This window comes from Triticum urartu, chromosome 7A (genome assembly GCF_056163025.1).
Source record: "Triticum urartu cultivar PI428250 chromosome 7A, HENAU_Tu73, whole genome shotgun sequence".
NCBI classification, from domain to species: domain Eukaryota; kingdom Viridiplantae; phylum Streptophyta; class Magnoliopsida; order Poales; family Poaceae; genus Triticum; species Triticum urartu.
In genome coordinates this window covers 45,839,291-45,860,758 of record NC_141879.1, presented here as the reverse complement: position 1 = coordinate 45,860,758, position 21,468 = coordinate 45,839,291, and the positions used below count along the sequence as shown (strand labels likewise).

The following is a 21,468-nucleotide window of genomic DNA, read 5'->3' as shown; positions in this document are numbered from 1 at the left end:
GGAGGATATTCACCTGACTTCGTGCTTTAGAATCGTCTTTCACCAAAGACTCATGCATGCTGGGGGTCTTTGGTCTTTAGAATCGTCTTTACACCTATACTGGACTTGAGATGAATATACTCCAGGGTGAGGGCAATCCTCTTGTCGCAAGTAGGTCTGCCGTCCAAAGACAATTCTAAAGCACGAAGTCAGCTGCCCCACTAATCTTTTATTCCAGTTCTACAAAGCTGCTCCCGGAATTGCTTCTCACATGCTCTTCGAATGTCAAATGTTCCAGAAGAATGTAGGCTGCGATGTTAACCTATTTGCAGGCATGGACCGGGTGCCGATGTGGCGCAACATTATGCAATTTTTTGTGCCACCAAGGCATCCACTCAAAAGGCCACTCCCCGATCCGTTGCAATTCTCGTGTGTTGGAAAATCCCGCAAGAAATGAACAATACGGCCTTCAACTACAAATCATCCGTGCCCTTTGTGCCGACGCAAACATCAAGGAGGAAGGTCGAGCTTGGCTTAGCGTCCTTCTGTGATTTGAGCTCTTTTTTACTTCAAATTTCGGCCAATATGTTTTCTTCTCCTTGATCAATGAATATGCAAAGCTCTTGCCTTGTGTCAAAAATTTGAAGTTCCGGACCGACAGAATAGTTTAAGAGGTCAACTAACAAAGTTGTGTGCTCATGAATTTATAATTAGCTAATGAGTACCACAATCTATCGTGGATGGAGATCAACACATCATCTCAAGTCAAGCTACTCGAATGCAGTAACCCCCCGGAAGATTGGGCGCCTTCTAAATGGAAGATATTCGCATGGCTTGCCCTTTGGAATCATATTTGGGCGTTAGACAGACTTGTGACAAGAGGATAGCCTCACCAATCATTATGCTAGCTCCGCAAAGGCACTCCAGAGATTGCTTCCTACATGTCTATTGAATCTCGATATTTCAATAGAATATGGGCCGCGACACTAACCTATTTACTAGGCATGGATCAACTGGCTATGTGACATATTATTGGGATGGTTTTACGTGCCATCCAGACGTCCCTGCAATAAGGATAGTCTCCATTAGTTGTGATTCTCGCATGTTGCAAAATCCGAAAAGAAAGGTATGCTAGGGTCTTCAACGAAAATCACCCACGCCCCCCTATGTTGGTGGAAAAAAATCACGGAAGAAGGTCGGGCTTGAATCACTGGGAAGCAAAGCATTTTGCACAAATTATGCCTTAGCATGCACTTTTTTGAATAGGGGGGAGGGGGGAGGATTCCCACTTGGCGATATGAGTTTTTCTTCTTCTATTCTGGGTCTTTTCCTATTTCTTTCCTTCTCCTTAGTAATTCTTTAGGAAACTCTCCTGCTGCTCTTTCAGTTCATAAAAATAATAATCAATGAAAAGGCCCCATTCAATTTTTTTTTAAATGAAGTACCCTACAGACTATTGTAAGTTTTCAATTGATTAACAAACTTTCTCTCTGCTCACCAGATTTCAGTTAGCTAATTACCCCTTCTGTTCCTTTATATAAGGTGTATTTGTTTTTTTGATAAAATTTAAGGTGCATTTCTTTTAAATCCTACTAATCCTTTTTTATCCCTCCATATAAAAGGATAGTATCTCTCTCCTGATTACCTCTATCTCGTAGAAAAAAAGGAAACTATATCTCTCTCTCAATTGCATGTACCTCTTACTTTCCTGCACTCACTAATTTACTTGCCACTGACCAACAAATTTGCCAAGAGTAATTTTGTCCGAACACCTCTCTAATTGTGCGCCTTGATCACCGTGCCAAACATAATACACCTTACATAAAGGAACGGGCGGAGTAACTATCAACTGGAGAAGGAAAAATCTGGCACCTGGAAAGTATATATGTACTTGTTGCATGACAAATGACATGATATCTTTGAAGTGGACTAGATCTTTGTTCTGCTTTAAGTAATGAATGAATATACAAAAGCAAATCTCTATGGCTTTGGAGCCGCCACGCACGGCCGGCTCCATGCACGCAAAGTTAATTAAAAACCAAGCAAGGCATCCATCCATCCATCCATCCATAACACCACACTACTACATACCCATGGCTGACTTGGTGTTAGCTCGTGCCAGGTCCAAATCAGCTCTGCAAACCTCTCCACTTACATCACACGATCAATTCATGGCCTACACGTAAGGAACAAAATAAAAGAGAAACCACATACGCACATACATTCTTGCTCCCATCATCACCCAAAAAGATGTTGGTAAGAGTAATTTTCTTTCTTTCTATATCTTCTTTCCTCTTTCCGGAGGGCCAGCTAGCAGGAAAGAAAGCGGAAGGAATTAAGGGACAGCAACGGTGCTTGGCAAGCGTAGGTACGTACGTCGCCGTCGGTGGCCGGTCGTCGCCGACGGCAGTGCTAGACGAGCTTCGGGGGTACGCATCGCAGCACGTACCGCCAGCGCCACAGGCATCAATCAGATAGATGGATGGATGGATGCAGGAAACGACAAATCGGCCCTGCATCAAAGATAACAAATCAGCGAGTGCCCCGTGGGGCGACGGAAAAATTCGATCGCCGTCCGGCGGTGCTCGCTGGCGTCGAAAAGCCAAGGGGGGCGTGTTTGTCATCGAGATCGACGTTGGGCGAGCCGGCCCACTCACCCACTCTCTCGCACTGGCCAACGACAACTCGCCCTTGATTCGGCCATCATGTTTGTGCTTTGCATGGCCCCAATCCGCACACGCGCTGACACCATGCACGTAGCTTGAACATGCATGCTCGATTATCTGAATATTTTTCTCCCCACCAAACCAGTACACTTTTGAGTACAGCACTGCGCCCTGATCTTGTCGTTGCGACGTCCATCGACCGATCAGTTAGTAGTATTCCCATGTATGCATGATTACCCCGTAGAGAAGCTCATTATCCTGATAAATAAAGTTAGCATATGTACCTCCATTAGAGGAGGGAGATCGCCGGCTATAATTGCGCTCTGGAAGAAGTGTGCACACCCTCCACTAATCAAAGAGCCGGTCGACGGCGAGAGATGATCATGCGTGACAATTCAGTTTTTAACGACGCCCGCACTAGCTAGCAGAGCCAATGAAAACTCCCTCACTCTAAGGGAGTAAGTGAACATTCCACGGTAAGCTACCTAGCTAGCTAGCTAGCTAGCTCAAGTTTAGCAACAACAAAACAAACAAACAACAACAAGCAGAAAAAAGAAAAGGGAACTGTACGTGTGCCTATGCCCATAGACACTTGGCCACGATGGCGACGGAGGAGACAAAGCGAAATCCCTCCCGCGTATGTCGTTGATGTTGCCAAAGGAGAAAAAAGGGGCGAACAAATCCATCCCACGACGGCATTCTCCATGCTGGCAAACATAGCCGGCCGGCGTCCGGGCGATCGAGATCAAGCGCGCGTTTAGTCGCTAGCAGCATCGCTGGCGCTGCTGCAGTGACCGAGCGGAGCAGCTGGTAGTGCGGAATCTGTCTATGGGATGATGGATGCATGTGTGTTTCTTTTGGTTCCAGCTAGCATAGCATGCGTCCTACGCCCCGTACGTCCGGTAAGCCAGAATGTGTCCTCGTCCTCGCTCGACTCATCTCTGCCACGTTAATTTTGACATCATTTCCTCCTTGTTTTCGTCCTATTTTTTTTCACTTTCCGTGAATGAACCGTGTCTTCAAATAGGCCACTGACACTGAGCATTCATTAGTTTCCTGCCGACTACAGTAGAGCCGATGATCGTCCACCCACCCATCTCATCCGTGTCGAAAATTCTTGTCTTTCCGCGTCGCCACGATAGACGAGCAGAAATGCACCGGCCATGCACTTTCCTGGTAAAAAAGACGTGGAAGTTCCCGTCACTCAAATCGGTGGATCATTGCCGGTAAAACTCATCATCACATGCACACGCAACGCCCATCATAACATGCACACGCAACGCCCATCATATAGTTCGTTCATGGGGCCGATTGAACGTGTTGCAGGTCGACACGCTCGGGCTGGGCCGGATTAGTTTAGATTAGATATCTGCCGTCGTTGGCTCGCTTCCATTTTTGGAGATAATTTAACTCATCGTTTGGTACACACGGAGACCCGACGACTCCTGCAGCAGCATTGCAGCAACAGTGATGCATGCACGGCTCGATCGTGTGATAGACTCGCACCTGGTAGGTAGTAGGGGAGCGAGTACCGTGATATTTCACATCGAAGGAAAAGAAATGAAAGAGAGTAGGGCCGTTTGGAGGCCAGCGGTGGGACACATCAAGGCCGCAGTGGCCATTAACGGCTCGACACAGCTCGCACATGATCACCCTCGATCGTACGGCCACGATGAGTCCATTTTTTTCTGAACCGGGCATTACCCCTTTCCATTACTGCAACATAACAGAAATACAACAGTTCAAAGAAAGGAGAAAAGGGGAAGCGAGTCCAAGGCAGCTAGCTAGCTAAGGCTGGTTGTAATACTAGTATCATAGCTAGTATCATGCATGCCAATTAGACAATTTTGAAGAGGCGTCATAGCACTAAATGAAGAAAGAGAGGATGGAGTATTATATTATCATACTGTATCATAATAAATGCTATACTACTTTGTGTCATGCATGGCAATAAATAAAGTACTGCATGATACTAATATATAATACTACGAAATATGTATATGGCAACCGTGTGGCAGGTTGCGAAACTGCCACATGCATCCAACGCCATCAATTCTCTCCCGATTGCCTTCCTAATTTTCGTAATCGTCATTTATGGCCCCACATGCCTTCTCGATTTTCAGCAAAAATAATGCTTAGACTAGGATTTGATCTCTGGTCTGCAAGTAATTAACAAAGGGAGCTAACCACATCAACTATGACACTCATTGTTGAACATTCTAAGGGAAATACTGTTTTTGACATGTTTTTGCCTTTAATATGTTAGCACTGAAAAACTTTTTGTTTCAAGCATCGTGGTAACTTTGATCATTGGGAATAAATTTGTTGAACCCGCCCCCTGGTAATTTCTGTAAATAGCACGATAACATTCACGCCATAGACCTGATAATTTAGATACAAACATCGTGGTAACTTTAACCATAGGAGAAAACAAATGTGAAAAGATACCTGATAATTTATGTGTAAATAGATGGTAATATACGCAGCGCACATCTGATAACTGAGGTAGAAGCACCATGGTAACTTTGATCGTAGGGATTTTTTTTTAAAAGATACTCTGGTATCTTCTGTGTAAATAGCACGGTAGTATACCTCCCTCCCCTGGCATTTTTATGTGTAAATAGTATGAAAACATATGCACCGCGATAACTAAACACCATGATAAGTTTTTTACCCGTGCGCGGGGGGGGGGGGGGGCTTGATAGGTTACCTAGAATCACCATGATAACTTTTTGCCCTGGGAAAAAGTTGTTCAAAACATCCCAATATTTTTTGTGTAAATAACATGATAATATAAGCACTGCATAACCGATAACTTGCAATATAAACATGATGGTAACTTTTTTACCAAAGAAAAATATATAAGTTGCTAAAAACATACACTCGCCTCGCGCGTGGGTCTCTTAAATGAACACAACACATGGCGTGCCACGGGAAAGTCACATAATGTTTAGTGTCATGAGGGACACACGTGCTATAGGCGTGGTAAGTTATGCAAAAACATCATGGTAATTTTTGACCTATGGAAAAAGTTACCGAAACACACCCGGGTTTTTAGGTGCAAGTATCATGATAATATACGAACCGTATACCTGATAACTCATGTACAATCCCCCATGGTAACTTTGACCGGGGGAAGGTTGATGTACATATACCTTGATAACTTATGTGTAAGTACCATGGTATTTTACACATCGAAGACCTTATAACTTGTGTACAAAACACAATGGTAACTTTGAAAGGGTGTAGTTGTTGAAGCATAGTACCTGATACGTTCTATGTAAATAGCACGGTAAGTTATGCAACACAGGCCTGATAACTTGCATACAAATATCATGGTAACTTTTTCCTGAGGAGAAATCATGTAGTAGACGTGAAGAAGTGGCAGTTTTCTCGAGGGTGAGCGCCCGAGATGTGCAGGAGAAGCAGGTTTCTCAGGCGAGCCTGCGGGGTCATTTGGAAAGAGGCGAGGTCAAAGAACGAGGGATTGTATGGTACTTTAAAATGAAAGAAATAGAGGTGTGACAATTTTGCTTATATGGCATACGTGTGCCAAATATCACAGTCCATAATACTATGTATTAGGAAGGTAGTATCACATACTAGTATCATATGCATGATACTAGTATATGATACTCTCCATTACAACTAGCCTAAGCTAAGAGAGAGGTGTGATGCGTACGTGCATGGACCTGCATGAACGGCCTCTCCAGGAAGCCAGAAGCCAAATCGCTGCAGTACGTACGTGACGGAGAGAGACCGGCGCCTCGAGCGCGAGCCGCATGCAACGGGATGGTGAAGAACACACAGAACAGAAGAGTTCCTCTGCCTGCCACTCTAATAACCGTACGTGTTGTCTTTTTTTTTTGAGTGGGTACGTCTTGTGTCAGGGGAACCACGTAGTAATTCTCCGTTCGGGATGCGCGTACCGTACGTGATGGGTTGGGTCGAGCCGAGCGCGTCGGCAAAGGTGACGAGCGGGGGGACACAGGTAGGGGTGAAAAGTGGTAGCGGATAATCTGAAATATCCGATATTCGTATTCGAGAAAATGCCTATTCGTATCCGAAACATCCGCATCCGAATCAAAATGAAAATGGAAATTATCCGTATCCGAATTTATTAAACAAATAAAAAATAAAATATGGTAGGAGATTTTGACACAAATATGAATATGGAAGTGGATATATCCGTATCCGAATAAAATTATGGGAGGTAATTTTTAAAATCCTAGGCTCAATATTCGAATTATCCAACATAAAAGCCAAATAAATGGTTAAATTTTACTCTTTATATGATTAAACTTATAAATTATTATGCATTACAATAGTATTTATTCATAAACCTATTTATCATTGACTTGTTGTATGTCACAAGTTGATTATTTTAGGTCACATAGAAATCGACTAATCTACTTAAGCAATATGTTGATATTATTCGTATCCGTTCCGAATCAAGAAAATATCCGATACGTATCCGTATTCGAATAATATCCGAATCGCATCCCTATCCGATAACATCCGTATTCGGATTCATATTCGTTTTGAAAATATGAAAATGAAAGTGGTAAGAGCACTATCCGATCCGCATCCGATCCATTTCCACCCCTAGACACAGGAGTCGCGCACGAATTGACCCGCCATGCGAACCACACCTCCATGCAAGCTAGTCTCCAACCAAGCAGCGTCATCGTCGTCGTCGATCCTTTCCTTTTTGGCAATCGGAAAGCGCTAGCTCGCATGGAAAAGACGTACGTACGACGAGCTTGCCGCGCGAGCGCGCCCGGCTGGCGCCGTGCCGGCAAGGCACTTCAGTGCGCGTTCGCCACCGTGGCCGCGCGCGTGCCCGGCAGTCTCCGCGGGCACGGATCGTACGTGCGTGCGTGTCGACGCTCGCGCGCTGGAGCGCGGGGGGCAGCCATGCACGGACGCGCGAGCCGCGGCGGCATGCGGCGACCATGCATGTGTGTGTACGGTGAAGATAGGCCGTGGCGGTGACTTATCCCTGGGGTGCCTGCCGTGCATATGTTCACGTACGGGTGAAGTGGGAAAAGAGCGCGTGCACTGCCGTGCTACGCTGCTAGCTAGCTCCTCGTGTGTATTCCGTGTGTACGTGCAACGGCTTAATCACCGCACGCACAGGTGATAGGGAACATGCCTAGCTATTTGGAACACGCGATATAAAAAGCGCAGGAATAGAAAAACATAGGTGTACTATATCCTCCACCCGCACATCTGTTCAAAGCGTCGTGTCCTGGAAGGTTGTAGCAATTTTGTTAGGGACACCTCATCAATTGGTCAAATGTGGTTCCAAGTGGAATATATATATATATATATATATATATATATATATATATATATATATAGGGTCGCGCTATTCGTCATCCAGGGTGAAGAATTGTTATTCTTCACCCCAGCCACCCATGCACCCAGCCGAACCAGTTTGCATCCACCGCAGCAACAGAAGGTTAATGAGGTAAAATTAGTGAGTGGAGGTGAGGTAAACTTACGGTCTTTAGAATTGGTCTTGCGCCACGTTGAGAACAAGGGATGTGGGGTAAGATTTTATTGCATGTGAAGTAATATTATGTCTTAGAGAGTCCATTCTGACAAAAGAAACACTGTAGAAAAAAAAAGTTTGTGCCACAAAATTACTGAAGGGTCGTCCCTCACCCCGTCGTCGCTCGGCCGGCCGATCCGATATAAGGATGCGCCTCTATCGGAGATCTGGTGTAAGGATCGCCATGGAAAATCCCGTTAGGCGCAAGTAGACGCTGCAGCGGGAGAGCTCACTCCGGCGAGGTGCAGACGCCTCCCATTAGAGTATCCCATCACACGCGAGAACGTCGCGGTGGGAGTGCCACGTTATGAACGAGCAGCCATGGTTCTTCTTAAAACTGATTGAGGTCATGGATGATGCATGCATCCTGAATTTTTTAGTCTTTTCCCTCTCTATTTATTACTGGAGTTGTTCATGCGGCACCATGGATTTGATGCACTGGAAAGCTCATTTTGGAAGAAGATAAAATTGGAAGTATCATTTCTGGAATTGCATCCTCAGTTATCCCAAAAATATTCGATCTTCTATCTGAATTTTGACCGAAATTTCCGTCTGTAGGAATGTCGCCAAAACTGTCTTTATGTACATACTCTCTCAGATTCAGTATCGAACACATGTAACTGAAATTTCTTATATAGACAGCACATTTGGTTTCTTTGCAGTTTGCTAGTGTTTGTGAATCAATCCATATACTTCCTTCTAGCTCTAGCAAACTACATATGCAAATCATAATTATTTTATACTGATCAGTCCATCAAGTCTTGGTTCTGAAATGCTGTTTGATCATAGAAGCAAAGGCAGATTATGTAATGGACGTAATCAATATTGAATTATTTATAACAATAGACTCAGTTGATCACATAGTATGACCGACCTGTACAGCTTAATCTCTAAGGACAGGTTACATGAGGCAACAACAAATAGAAGAGTCAGTCCTCTGAGATATCTTCACATTTCTATGTTGGCTACTGGTTTCTATCATGCCATCTTTTGCTTATGCATCATGTACTTCAGCAATGAAACATCTACTTCCTCTGTCCCAAAATATAAGAACGTTTTTTACACTGCACTAGTGTCAAAAACGTTCTTATATTATGAGACGGAGGGAGTAATATTCACTTAGAATATTTTGTACCGAGTAGGATCAATGATTACAATAATAAAACGATCGCACTTGCCTTCTTGGAAGATCCAATGAAGTAACAAGGCAAATCTCATCAATTGATGTTTTTTTTAAGAAACATGCCCTTGTACTGTTGCAGTGTTGCTACTTGCTAGTAGCTTACGGTGACTGAGAACAGGTTTTGCTTGAAGAAGTGAGGCGCCCATTCTCTTCAGAGTTTTGGGTAACATTTTCAGTAGCACCATGCATATGAGTTTTACACTCGAATGGCGACATTAGCTATGCTTACAAAACAAATCCTTCCATGGTCAATTCATCATATGACAGAAAATATCTGGCCTTTAATTAGATTAAAAGAACAAGAACAGTGCATATGCTTATTGATCCACAAAAAAAATGTCTTGTAAAAACTGAATTACATAAGCAATTAAGCATATGATGTGCAAAACGTGGTCAGGATGATTCATTCAGGACCTGCTATATGCATGCCTTGGTTCAGGGCCTGCTACAGATTTACAGTCCATATGCTATCATAAGTGCACAAAGTTCTCCTTCAATCAAGAGTCCATATCTCTCACTTGACTGTACCTAGACTTCTGACAACTGCAAGAGAGCCACATTTTAATGCACTATAAATTAAGTATGGAATCTAAGAGATATCACTTAATAATAAGAGAAAAAGTTCAACGTGGAAGTAGTTTTGTCAACAAAACTTCCACAAGAGGATTCTTCTATCTTACGAGTTACATCTGAACACCTTTTTCATATTTGCAAGCAAACCATCTGACCACACCTTGTTCATATTTCAATGAAAGAACAAACTACAGTAGCATCATTACCTCTGCATAATATTTAGCTAGCCCAAGCAGGAATTTTATGATCTGGATAACACACTTTTAACTTCACATACCCTGTTAGCTCTGAAAATTATTTGTATATTGCAATCAAATTTAGACGAGAACACACTCGGTTTAGTTATAACCAAAGCAGCTAACTCGCGACGAACCAAGATCAACTGCACTGCTTATTGGTCATAAGTTACCTGCACATCCGAGAGGTATTGGGCCAGGGAAATTTTTCAAAAAACTATAGCATGCAGCGCGTACTAGAGTATGCAACCGTGGCTGGCAGAGAGCATGATGCAAATTTTCTTTACTATACTACCAAGTAGCCAGGCACAAATAAGGATTGTACCTGTCAGGCTGGTGAAAGTTTACGTTCGTGTAGATAAAAAATTACATCGTGTAAGCCGTGGAGCCTTGCGGTCAGCCGTAAGGCACACCGTACGGGTGCGGCCGGGGATGCTGGATCGACCAGGGTGAAGAATAACTTCTTCACCCGAGGAGCCGCCTCTCCAGGTCGACATTATCCAGGGTGGACTGACCCCGTCACTTGGCCGGGTGATTCAGTGCAAGCGAGCACTGTCATTGGAGAGACTGGCTCAGTGAGGTGTCACCGTGGCAGAGACGAAGGAAGCCACCATTCTTTCATAAAGGCACAGGAGCACCCCATCTCATGAAAGGAGGTAGTATGGCCTTTCTCCAATAAATACAAAGAGGCCATGTTGAAACATAATGTAAAAAAGATTCATAAAACATATGATTTTACATAATTGTTGGAATAGAATGGGGAGGCCGGGATGAATCTAAGAAGCTCCAAAGGATATTATTTTTCTAAAAAAAAAGACGAAAGAAGTCATATCTTCACTATATCATATGTATTGTAAGTCTGCAACTTCTGGCTAGAATAGAGTTATACAATAATCATACAAATATATACACAAGAACAAGAAGACCTGTCATTAAGCACATACAAACTGGGCAAAAGAAATTATGACAGTATGAGCACTAAGGTTGTAGGATAGCTATGCCCAAAACAGCTATATTTGGGGATGTAACCCATCCAAATTCTGCTGCCTAGTATTCTTACCCAATCTAACTTAATTCAAGCAGATACGTGGCATGGGATAGTAAATCAAGACATACTCGTGTAAAATGACGGAGAGGGTGCGATACTGAAGAACTCCGGCAGCAAACACCTAACTGCCTGTCGTTGTTGTGGGAGGAGATGCAGCACGCATCAAGCAGAATGCCAACCACCACCGTACCCTGATACCGAGACCACCAGCAATGCTAAAAGATTATATAACAGCAGAAGTTGCTACATGAAAACAGTAAATATACACATAATTCAAGCAGATACATTGGATGGCAGAGTAAATACTTCACATACTCATATACATGGATGGAGTGGGGGCAATACTGATTGCGTTAATATGTTCATAGAAAATTATAAAAAGTTTCATAATGAAGATGGGGGCCGTGTGGCCCCTTCGATCGAATTTTTGTTTATAAAAAGTACACTGGAATTTCTTTTTTGAAGTACTTATTACTTGATACAATTTATGATTTAGCCAATAATCTATGTGGAGACTTTTTGAGCTAACTCAGCATTTCCTTGATCTAATTTATAGAGGCTCTGGTAGTCCTTCATAAATTTTCAAGTTGTCCATAAAAAAGTTTCAAGCAGCTAACTCAATATTTATGCAGAGAGTTCAGGTTATCTGAAACCAAATCAAAGTGAATACGATGATGGTCATAAGTTTATTTGCTTTTTCTTCTGCACTCCTTAAAGTCAGACACTGAATTCTTAGATTATGATTCATGTTATCTAGATATTACAGTTTGGACAGGACAATTGAAGAACTTTGAGTCAACAAGTTTTTTCTCCGGTTTGTAAAGTTATCGCTATATATTTTGGAGGCAAAGCTATCCCTGATTCCCTGTACTATAGAGAGCAAGATCGAATACAGAAGAACACCTTTAAGCTTTAAAGTGAATCCCTGGTTTCTTGGAACTACCAAATCGCTAGTTCTGAATTCCAGTTAGATAGCTGCATAGTCCAGATTGCTACACTAGGAGCTACGGAGTATGCCTACTTGTACTATCTTCAGATCAACCTAATTTCATGGCACATATGGCCATCTCCGGAAGCAGCTGATGCAACCAAATTTGGGGCTAATAAAGTAAAGACTAACTGAACCACCACTCTCCTAACCAATAGGAATTCCAGTGGTTCTTGTTTTGCTTCAGGCAACCATCAAACAGAGCACCTCATGTGCGTCCTGTTTGGCATATGATGGAGAGAGCAATAGGAGATATAGAGGGAGTTAGTAGGATATTGGGCAAGGGAATTAATTTTATGCCCAATCTTTTGTTTGGTTTATTTTGGGAATTACTGGCAGGGAGTGAAGTAGAAAGGTTTGATGGCTTTGTTGATTAGTGGGTCAGAACAAGAACTAGATGCAACATTACCACATTGACCATTAGTCTGTTTGTTCCCCACCAATCAACAATATGAACTAAATCGCTACCTGATCAAATAACATGTACCATGTGGTGATCATGGTCAAGTATTTAAATGCATGTTTCTCACGCTCCTGTAGCAATAGTCGAAGATAGGAGGCAACTGAAATAGGGATACGCTGGAAACATTCTGGCAATAAATTGAGGGATACGCTGAGAGCCTGCGAGGATCTCCTTCTAGTTGAGTAGTCGGGCGTAACAAAGCAATATATGCAGTAGTTGTAGGAATGAAGGAATCAAACAAAACTCCCGTAAAAATGAACCAAACTTATAGAGCTGGATCTTGAAGCAAATCGCTGGGGCTGGGGCATCTATCGGAGAGCCTCAAAGTACCTCTTCAAGCAGCAGACACGACTCCCGCGCCGGCCAACCACGACTAGCTCGCCGTCCAGCCGAGGACGCCGCCAGCCCCTGGTTCATGGAGTGGGCCCATCTTCGGCCGAGTATTCGTCGCCGGCGACTCGGCCGACGAGGCGCCGTCCACACGGGAGATGCCCCCCTATAATGAAGAAGCCCTGACGCCAAGTACCACCGACGTCGCAGCACGACGGCTCGGCCCGCTGCGTTCCACGACGCCGGAGCCCAACCGCCGCTCGGCGCTCGCACCCCTCATCCACTCCGCCCCTGATATTTTTCTTTTGAGATGACTCACCCCAGATTAGAATTGGACGAGGGAATTGGCCCTTTTTTTCACCTCGGGAGTGACCTTTTTTTCTTTAGGACGGAGTGGGCTCTTGACGTCAACGTAAAATTACATCACGGGGGATAAAATTACGCCACCGGTAGAGGCTTGGTTGGCGATGCGATCGGGAAGTCTGGCTCGGTGACTCGATCCGGGTGAAGAATTACTTATTCTTTACCCTGGGTTACTAATAGACTTTCTCTCTCTCTCAGCTCTCTCTCTATATATATAGGGTCGCGTTATTCGTCACCCTGGGTGAGGTATAGTTATTCTTCACCCCCTCTATTTTACCATCAATGCCCCGTAATTTTACGTTCCGTAACTTTTTTCTTATTTCCGACGTAAAAAGACACCGTAAGAAAATATATAATCGTTGTAAAAAATATTTTATGTTATGTAAAATTACAAACATAAAAACATAGTGTAAAATACACATAAACTGCAAATTTTCTTGTCTTATGACCTATATTTTTATTTTCTTATGCCAAATTTTATGTAATGAATCAATAGGAATGTAATTATTTGAATTGCAACGTAATTTAATTATGAAATTATCGTAAGATTATCTCGGATGAAGAATAACTTATTCTGCACCTTGGGTGATGAATAGTAACACTATATATATGGTACAAAACGTGGTTCACATTATTGGATTTAGGCGGTTGACTCCCGCCACCCTCAATTGGATAATATGCATCTTTCACTCTATATAGGGAAAGATGGGTGTTTTTTGTGATTACAAAAGAAAAATTGACTATAGAAAATTGAAAAAATATGAAAATAGGGGAACACACTTTTTTGTGCTAATTTTCCCTACACGTGATTTTTTTAAAAAATATGAAAATTGTCGTAGATGATCTGAGGAAACTAGCTGCCCATGGAGCCATGGAGCACCACTTGCTCATGTATTTGTAAGATCCGGCGACCACTCGTTTCATGAATAGTCAAACAGCATAATGTGCAATTATGTCGGCACTATATGATATGCAAACAGATTGTCAATTCACCATTTCATAGGTGTGCTCTCGACTGAATGAAGTCTACGATCAACCAAAGTCCCCCCCCCCCCCCCCATGTTCCCTATCTGGATAGAAATCTTAGGTTGTGCACCACGACCAAGATGGGGGAAAACCGAGAAAACTTAATTTTTATTTGATAATTAATACGATTGCATACAATTAACTGACCATTGCATGCCGTACTAGGTGGTCTCAAGTCATTTAAAACATACACGCCACCCATCTCTTATTTGTTGATTTCTTTATTCAGACCACCTCAAATGCAAAGGTGTTTAGAGGAGGTGCTAAGTATATTAAATGCCTTAGTAACTCAAGTCCCCAATGCAAAGGTGCTAAGCTTTTGGATGCTAAGTTTCATGCATTTAATTAATTGTAAACTCAAAATTGTGCTTCCACCTAGGTACACATGCTTAGCAATATTTCTTAACTAGAATGCTACATATGATTTTTTTTACTTAGTTGGCAACCTTAGCACCTGTACAAGGTGGAGCATTGGAAGGGCCTCATGTCAAGAAACAAGGAACAAGGTGGAAGTTAATGCACCACGCGTAAGTGTTTTGATATCATTTGGTTTTCGTAATGTGCCTAACACTAGTAGAAAACAGGGCTTTGGTCACAGCGAAATATACACATTAGTCCCGGTTGCATTATGAATCGGGACTAATGTGAGCATTAGTCCCGGTTCGAGCGGCTAAAGGCATTAGTCCCGGTTCAAATGGGCCCTTTAGTCCCGGTTTGAGATACGAACCGGGACCAAAGGGCATCGCATCCTTTAGTCCCGGTTCGTGTCTCAAACCGGGATTAAAGATTAGACCTTTAGTCCCGGTTCGAGATATGAACCGGGACTAAAGGGTGCGATGCCCTTTTGTCCCAGTTCGTGTCTCAAACCGGGACTAAAGGGCCCATTTCTCAAACTCTACCCCCCCCCATGTATCTCCATTTCACTTTTGAAAAAAAACAAAATAAAATGATAAAAACTTCAAAAAATAAAATCCTTCGAGATGTAGGAAAATTTAAAAACTTAAATTTGGACATGTTTTGCAAAAAAGTGTCATGAAGAATTAAAACGGCTATAACTTTTGCATACGATGTCGAAAAAAGTATAATATATCAAAATGTTCAGCACGAAAATCCGCATCCGATTTTGACGGCATACAGCCTGTTTGCAAATTTTTAGAATCCTCAAATTCTAAAAGGAAAAAAAGATATGCTCAAATTTCAGTTTTTTTAAATGTTGGTTAAATCTGGTCAAACTATGTTCAAACTACTTATTCAAGAAGTATTAGTGTTACTACATAATTATTCAAGAATATTAGTGTTACTAAATAATTATTTCAATTTTTGATTTTGGTCAAATCTGGTCAAACTATGATTAAACTATGGTCAAACTACTTATTCAAAAAATATTAGTGTTACTAAATAATTATTGTTTTTTAGAATAATAGTTTCAAACTCAAACAGTGAAACGTGTGACTTCATGCTTAAGCTAAACTCCTGAGGGTTAATAGGATTGACATCTTACTATTGTCAGGAAAACAACAAGTGCAGACTTGGAAACGAGGGCGGATAGAACCCGGAAGTTAAGCGTGGTCAGGCTGGAGTAGTGAGAGGATGGGTGACCGGCCGGGAAGTTAGGTGATTTGGAATGATGAGGGGTGATTAGATATTAGAGGTTAAATTGAGTAGTGACGAGGGATGATTAGAGATTAAATTGTAAAATAATTCAGAAATTTGAAAATATGCAGAAAATTCAAAAAAAACGTAAAATTTCCTTTAGCCCCAGTTACCAACCGGGACTAAAGGTAGAGCTCCAGACAACAGCCACGTGGAGGGCCTTTAGTTCCGGTTGGTATAAGAACCGGGACTAAGGGGGGGCCTTTAGTACCGACCTTTAGTCCCGGTTTCAGAACCGGGACTAAAGGCCCTCTAGAACCGGGACAAATTGCCCTTTTTCTACTAGTGTAATGCACCGATACAGAGGGAGTATAGCTTGAAATATCAAAGTCAACATCATTCTCCTATGACGACTTACTCCCTCCGTACCGGTGTATTTCCTCCATCCATAAATATATAGGGCCTAATACATTTTTCGAGGCTGCGTTTGACTATTGATAAGATTAATAATACATGATGTAAAATATAAAAAATATATCATTAGAAGCTCCTTCCACGTATGAATTTGACAATATGCTTTGTGTAACTTGCATGTCAAATATTATTGCTCTAGCATATGGTCAAAGTTAGCATCGAAAAATGCATTAGGCCCTATATATATGGATGGGGGGAGTATAAGTCATCTTACATTATAAATTGCGACCAAGGCGAAGGGAAAACAAGAGAACTTAATGTATATTTGCTCATTAATACTATTGCATGCAATGAACTATATTGATCGTTGCATGCCTCACGTTTCTTATTGATTGATTACTTTATTCATGTCAAGAAACAAAGAACAAGGTGGGAGTTAATGCACCGTATCTAAGTATTTCAAGTTTATTTGATTTCGTAATGTAACTAATACACTGGTACAAAATGGAGTATACTATCAATAATTTTCAAAGGCAATTATTTCTATCAGTTTCTAGTCCCCATCTCGGCTTTTGGCTCCTGCAGGGGAAAAGAGCTGCAGAATCATCCGCCTGTACACATTTCTTTATCAGCTTACCAGAGAAGTCAAGAAAGTTGTTCCATTAATTGCTTTGGGCTTTCTTCCCTCCAATAATAGCTAACCTCGATGGATCGCGGCCGGCAAAGTTGGTGATCTAGTACCAGTACTGTTCCTATCCTCCAACCAAAATGGAGTGGTTTGCAGCCTAAGGTCGTCACGCCTAAACTTAGTCGTGCCATAATATTTTAGGTATGTGTTTGGTTCATTACTACACTTATGATTTGCCACACTTTTCCAGCTACATGGTTCACATGTCATAGACTCAGAGGGTGTTTGTTTCCAGAGACTTATTGATTTAGGGACTTAAAAAGTCCCTATAAGTCTCATCTAAACCAAAGAGGAGGGACTTGTAGGGACTTAAAATGGGCATTTGGGACTTATGAAATAAGACTCACAAGGAAGGACTTATAGGGACTTATAGTTGTAATGTGGTCTGTTAGTCCATGTTAAGTCCCAATAACCAACAGGTAGGGACTTTGTAGGGACTTGAGACTTATAATTTGGGACTAAAAATAGTCCTAGGACTTATGAACCAAACATGACCTCAATTTCTTGTCAAATCTTGCCACACTTGTGGTGGCCATTTTGTTAGCCACACTTTTTGTGGTAGCCACATTTATGCCTAAGCTTAATTGTGGCAAAGTTAGTCATAAATCAGACAGACCCTAACTATACCTTGTGGAACCTGATTCCCTCTTAATTTATGACAATGTCACACATGAATATGAAAGAAGAGAGAGAATTGGCTGGCACGCGCACATCTTTTACTTTGTGCTGCTTAATTTCCTCTTATAATTTATGACAACGTCAACCATGAACATGAACAAAAAGAGAGAAACGGCCAGCACGCTTACTTTCTGTTGCTGTCTTGCTGATCGACGGTGCTGTTGGTGCTGTTCTGTTGCCGTGGTGGTTATGCTGCTCATGCTGTGGCGCCTGATGTTTTACCCGGCGGTGTTCGGTTTGGGGTGTGGTTTTCGTGGAGATTTTTAAGGTCGCGCGTCCTTTCCCGGAGCTCTCTCCTCTCCTCTCTCTCTCTCTCTCTCTCTCTCTCTCTCTCCGGCGGGGACCACCGTGGCCTGGGCGTTTCCTTCTCAAGGTTGGTGGCACTTCTCCTCTGGAACGAACGTAACTAATCCCATTACAAGGCTAGCTAGCTTGGCAGCAGCTATATATAAGCACCCTCCGTCCGTTGCCATTGTTTCCTTGCACCCCATTACCGGCAGCAACTTCATTCCCCTCGACTCGACACCACCGTCTCCCCTAGATTGTTTCATCAATTGTTGCTAGTTGTGGGCTATAGCTAGGTGGAGGATTTCACTCCAGCTACAGTACTGTCTTCTTTATCTATCCTATAGTGATCCCTGTGCGTGTGAGATTCACCCATCGACCATGAGCATCTCCGTGAACGGGCAGTCGGTGGTGCCGCCGGGGTTCCGGTTCCACCCGACGGAGGAGGAGCTGCTCACCTACTATCTCGCGAAGAAGGTGGCCTCGCAGCGCATCGACCTCGACGTTATCCCCGACGTCGACCTCAACAAGCTCGAGCCATGGGACATCCAAGGTCAGTGAGTTCCTTCTCCTTTCTTCACTAGTTGTGCACCATGCGTGTGCTAGATGGAAAAACGCATGCATGCAGAGCGCTGTCGGATCGGAACTGGCCCGCAGAACGACTGGTATCTGTTCAGCCACAAGGACAAGAAGTACCCCACGGGGACGCGCACCAACCGCGCCACCGCCGCCGGGTTTTGGAAGGCCACCGGCCGGGACAAGGCCATCTACTCCGCCGCCGGGTCCGGCCGCATCGGCATGCGCAAGACGCTCGTCTTCTACAAGGGCCGCGCCCCGCACGGCCACAAGTCCGACTGGATCATGCACGAGTACCGCCTCGACGACGCCATCGCACCTGCCCCTGCGACCAACCCCGTCTTTGCTCCCGGCGACGCAAGTTCCTACTACTCCGGCATCTCTTCCCCGGTACGTGTACTGTACCGCCTAGTCCACACCTCTACTACTGCAGCACGTTGCGAGGCCACCTACTACTCCAGTGACTCATTCCCGGTATGTGCTCTACTAGTACAGTCCCTCTCTCCAGACTGTACAATACTGTAGTACGTCGCAATTGCATGCACGGCGGCCGGCCGACAGGGATGGAGATCGTTCGCTAGTGGTGCATGCGTGCGATCAATGTACGTACTGTACGCACACTTTCTGTGTATGTAGACGTGGCACATATGCGGCTGTAGACGACAAAGTCTAGTGAAGATTATGTCCGGGTGGTGGTTGGGAATGGCGACACACATGACACATGATGCAATGGAATTAATTGTAATTTGCGAGTGGGGACGGATGTTATACTACTCCCTCCGTTTCTTTTTAGTCCGCATATAAGGTTTGGTCAAAGTCAAGCTTTATAAAGTTTGACTAACTTTATATTAAAAAATATATACATTCACAATATGAAATCAATATTATCAGATGCACCATTTAACTATGGGTAGAAGCTATGAAAAAATATAGTAAAGTTAAGTCCTTGGTCCCTTGGTACTACTGCTGCTACAGGTATGTCCAAATAATCGAATAATGGACCTTTGTGCACGGAGACACCGGCATATGACAAACTAGTAACAAACTCCATTACCGAGCGAGCCTTTTCAAGGGTCAAACACTACGTACATGCATGCATGATGATGAATCGACATGCCTTTTGAGCTGCCTTAGGTAGTTAGCTTGAAGAACATTTTTATATTATGAGATGGAGGGAGAAGTTTCTTTGAAAATGTAAATCTAGTCTCAACAAAAAATTGCAGGTAATTAGGCTCGTCACGGGCGCTTGATTAGTCAATTGATGGTGTCTATCCGTATCATATGAGCAGATACAAGGCCTAGCCGGCGAACAGCCGTCGGCGCCGGAGGACGGGTGGGTCATCTGCCGGGTGTTCAAGAAGAAGAACATCGTCGTGCAGCGCCAAGCTGGCCAGAACCGCGGCGGTGGCGGCGCAGCGTCCAGCAAGCTAGTCGGCGCCGGTGCCATGGAGAGCAGCCAGAGCAACTGCTCGTCGACGTTGACGGCCGGCAGCGACCGCGCCAAGGCGCAGATGATGCACTGCTCCGCCAGCGACGACGGGCTCGACCACATCCTCAGCTACATGGGCCGCTCATCCACGGCATCGTGCAGGCAGGAGACCAAGCCCACCAACCCATCATCGTCAGCGTTGGACCACCTGATCAACAGCGCGTGCCACAGCGGCAGCAGCACCCTGTACGACAAGTTCATGAAGCTCCCGCCGCTCGAGCACGTCGTCCCCAGCGGGATCCTGCCGCCGCCGGCCGAGTACGGCGGCGACTGGGACGATCTTGACCGGCTGGCGGAGTACGAGCTCAACGGCCTTTCCGACGCCGCGACAACCAAGACGACCAACGGCATGTCCTACGTCGTGGACGAGCTCGGCGGCGCCACGGCCTACTCCGGCGGTGGCACCCTACACGCTTACTCCGTCATTGGGGCTGGCGACGGTGACCTGTGGAGCCTGGCGCGGTCGGCGTCATCGCTACAAGCCGACTTGAGGATGACTTGTTTTAACGCTGTCGGATGCTGACACTGTCGTAGCCCAAACTTGCTTATTTTTTATACGGATATTTTTTGTATATAGAGCTGATTCACTCGCACGCACTAGAGGAGTGTCCAGATTCTACATAAGAGCATCTTCAGAGGCACAAGAATATCAAGCGCCACAATAGTTTTACAGCGTCACTGTAGCACTTTTAACGCGCTGCAGCTAATATTGGTTTTTCACATGACCAAAAACACGCGTCCAAAAACACACGCAGTGCAAATTATGAAGCACGCGGCCCAGCACCCAACATTTGCAGCGTGCAATGACGCTTTTAAGCGCGAGCGTTAAATTCTTTTGCATGCGCATTATTTTGAAGTATCTGCTGGAGTGTCTTCGGTACACAAAAAGAACGGTTTTTAGTGCGCAGAGCAGTTTTTGGGCGCCTGTTGGAGATGCTCTAACGAGATGCAGAGTCTACATGTCCAAAGAAATGTTGTCATAAAAAAGTAAAAGTAGATAAATAACCTAAGATGGAGGAGGTCCTATCCAAAGACTAGACAACCATCCATGATTGCAAAACACCTCCCTCTGCCGGAGCCTTCTTCATCAACTTTGCTGCAATGATGAGCATGTGTGGATAGTGCTCTTTGGACTATGGGTTCAAAACAGTAGCTATGTGACATCTGCTCTACGTCGGTCTTCAATACAAATATCTCATGAGCTGTCTAACATTATTGTGATCAGTTTGATGTAATTCTCCATGTGTTTGAACGGAGAGAGTAATAATCTATCTTAGTGATAGAAAGATAAAAAAGGCTTATAGTGTAATACTGTCACTAAGGATAAAAATAT

The 21,468-nt window shown here is 43.8% G+C and overlaps 1 protein-coding gene and 1 long non-coding RNA gene across 3 annotated transcripts; one reads left to right on the top strand and one right to left on the bottom strand.

Annotated features, from left to right (window-relative positions):
- Positions 1-9,305: 9,305 nt before the first annotated feature.
- On the bottom strand, positions 9,306-13,348 carry LOC147957540 (uncharacterized). The gene is made up of 3 exons (XR_015612176.1): positions 13,024-13,348; positions 11,311-11,433; positions 9,306-9,928 (listed from the first exon to the last, which is right to left on the bottom strand). It is a non-coding gene; the product is annotated as an uncharacterized LOC147957540 (long non-coding RNA).
- A 4,722-nt stretch (positions 13,349-18,070) lies between these two features.
- On the top strand, positions 18,071-20,920 carry LOC125541585 (NAC domain-containing protein 43-like). 2 transcript variants are annotated; one of them, XM_048704956.2, is made up of 3 exons: positions 18,071-18,623; positions 18,699-19,120; positions 19,936-20,920. In XM_048704956.2, the coding sequence occupies exons 1-3, from the start codon at positions 18,452-18,454 to the stop codon at positions 20,656-20,658; spliced, it is 1,317 nt and encodes a 438-aa protein (XP_048560913.2). In that variant the 5' UTR covers positions 18,071-18,451; the 3' UTR covers positions 20,659-20,920. The 2 variants fall into 2 exon arrangements, with proteins under 2 accessions (XP_048560913.2, XP_087388707.1); XM_087532581.1 differs by having other exon boundaries at positions 18,211-18,623; positions 18,699-19,036; positions 19,936-20,914.
- The last annotated feature ends 548 nt before the right edge of the window (positions 20,921-21,468 follow it).

Excerpts from the sequence above, each read along its gene's own strand:
- LOC125541585 (XM_048704956.2), top strand. The coding sequence starts at position 18,452 with ATGAGCATCTCCGTGAACGGGCAGTCGGTGGTGCCGCCGGGGTTCCGG. Across the intron at positions 18,624-18,698 it reads CGAGCCATGGGACATCCAAG|AGCGCTGTCGGATCGGAACT; the intron begins GTCAGTGAGTTC and ends GCATGCATGCAG. Across the intron at positions 19,121-19,935 it reads ACTCCAGTGACTCATTCCCG|ATACAAGGCCTAGCCGGCGA; the intron begins GTATGTGCTCTA and ends TCATATGAGCAG.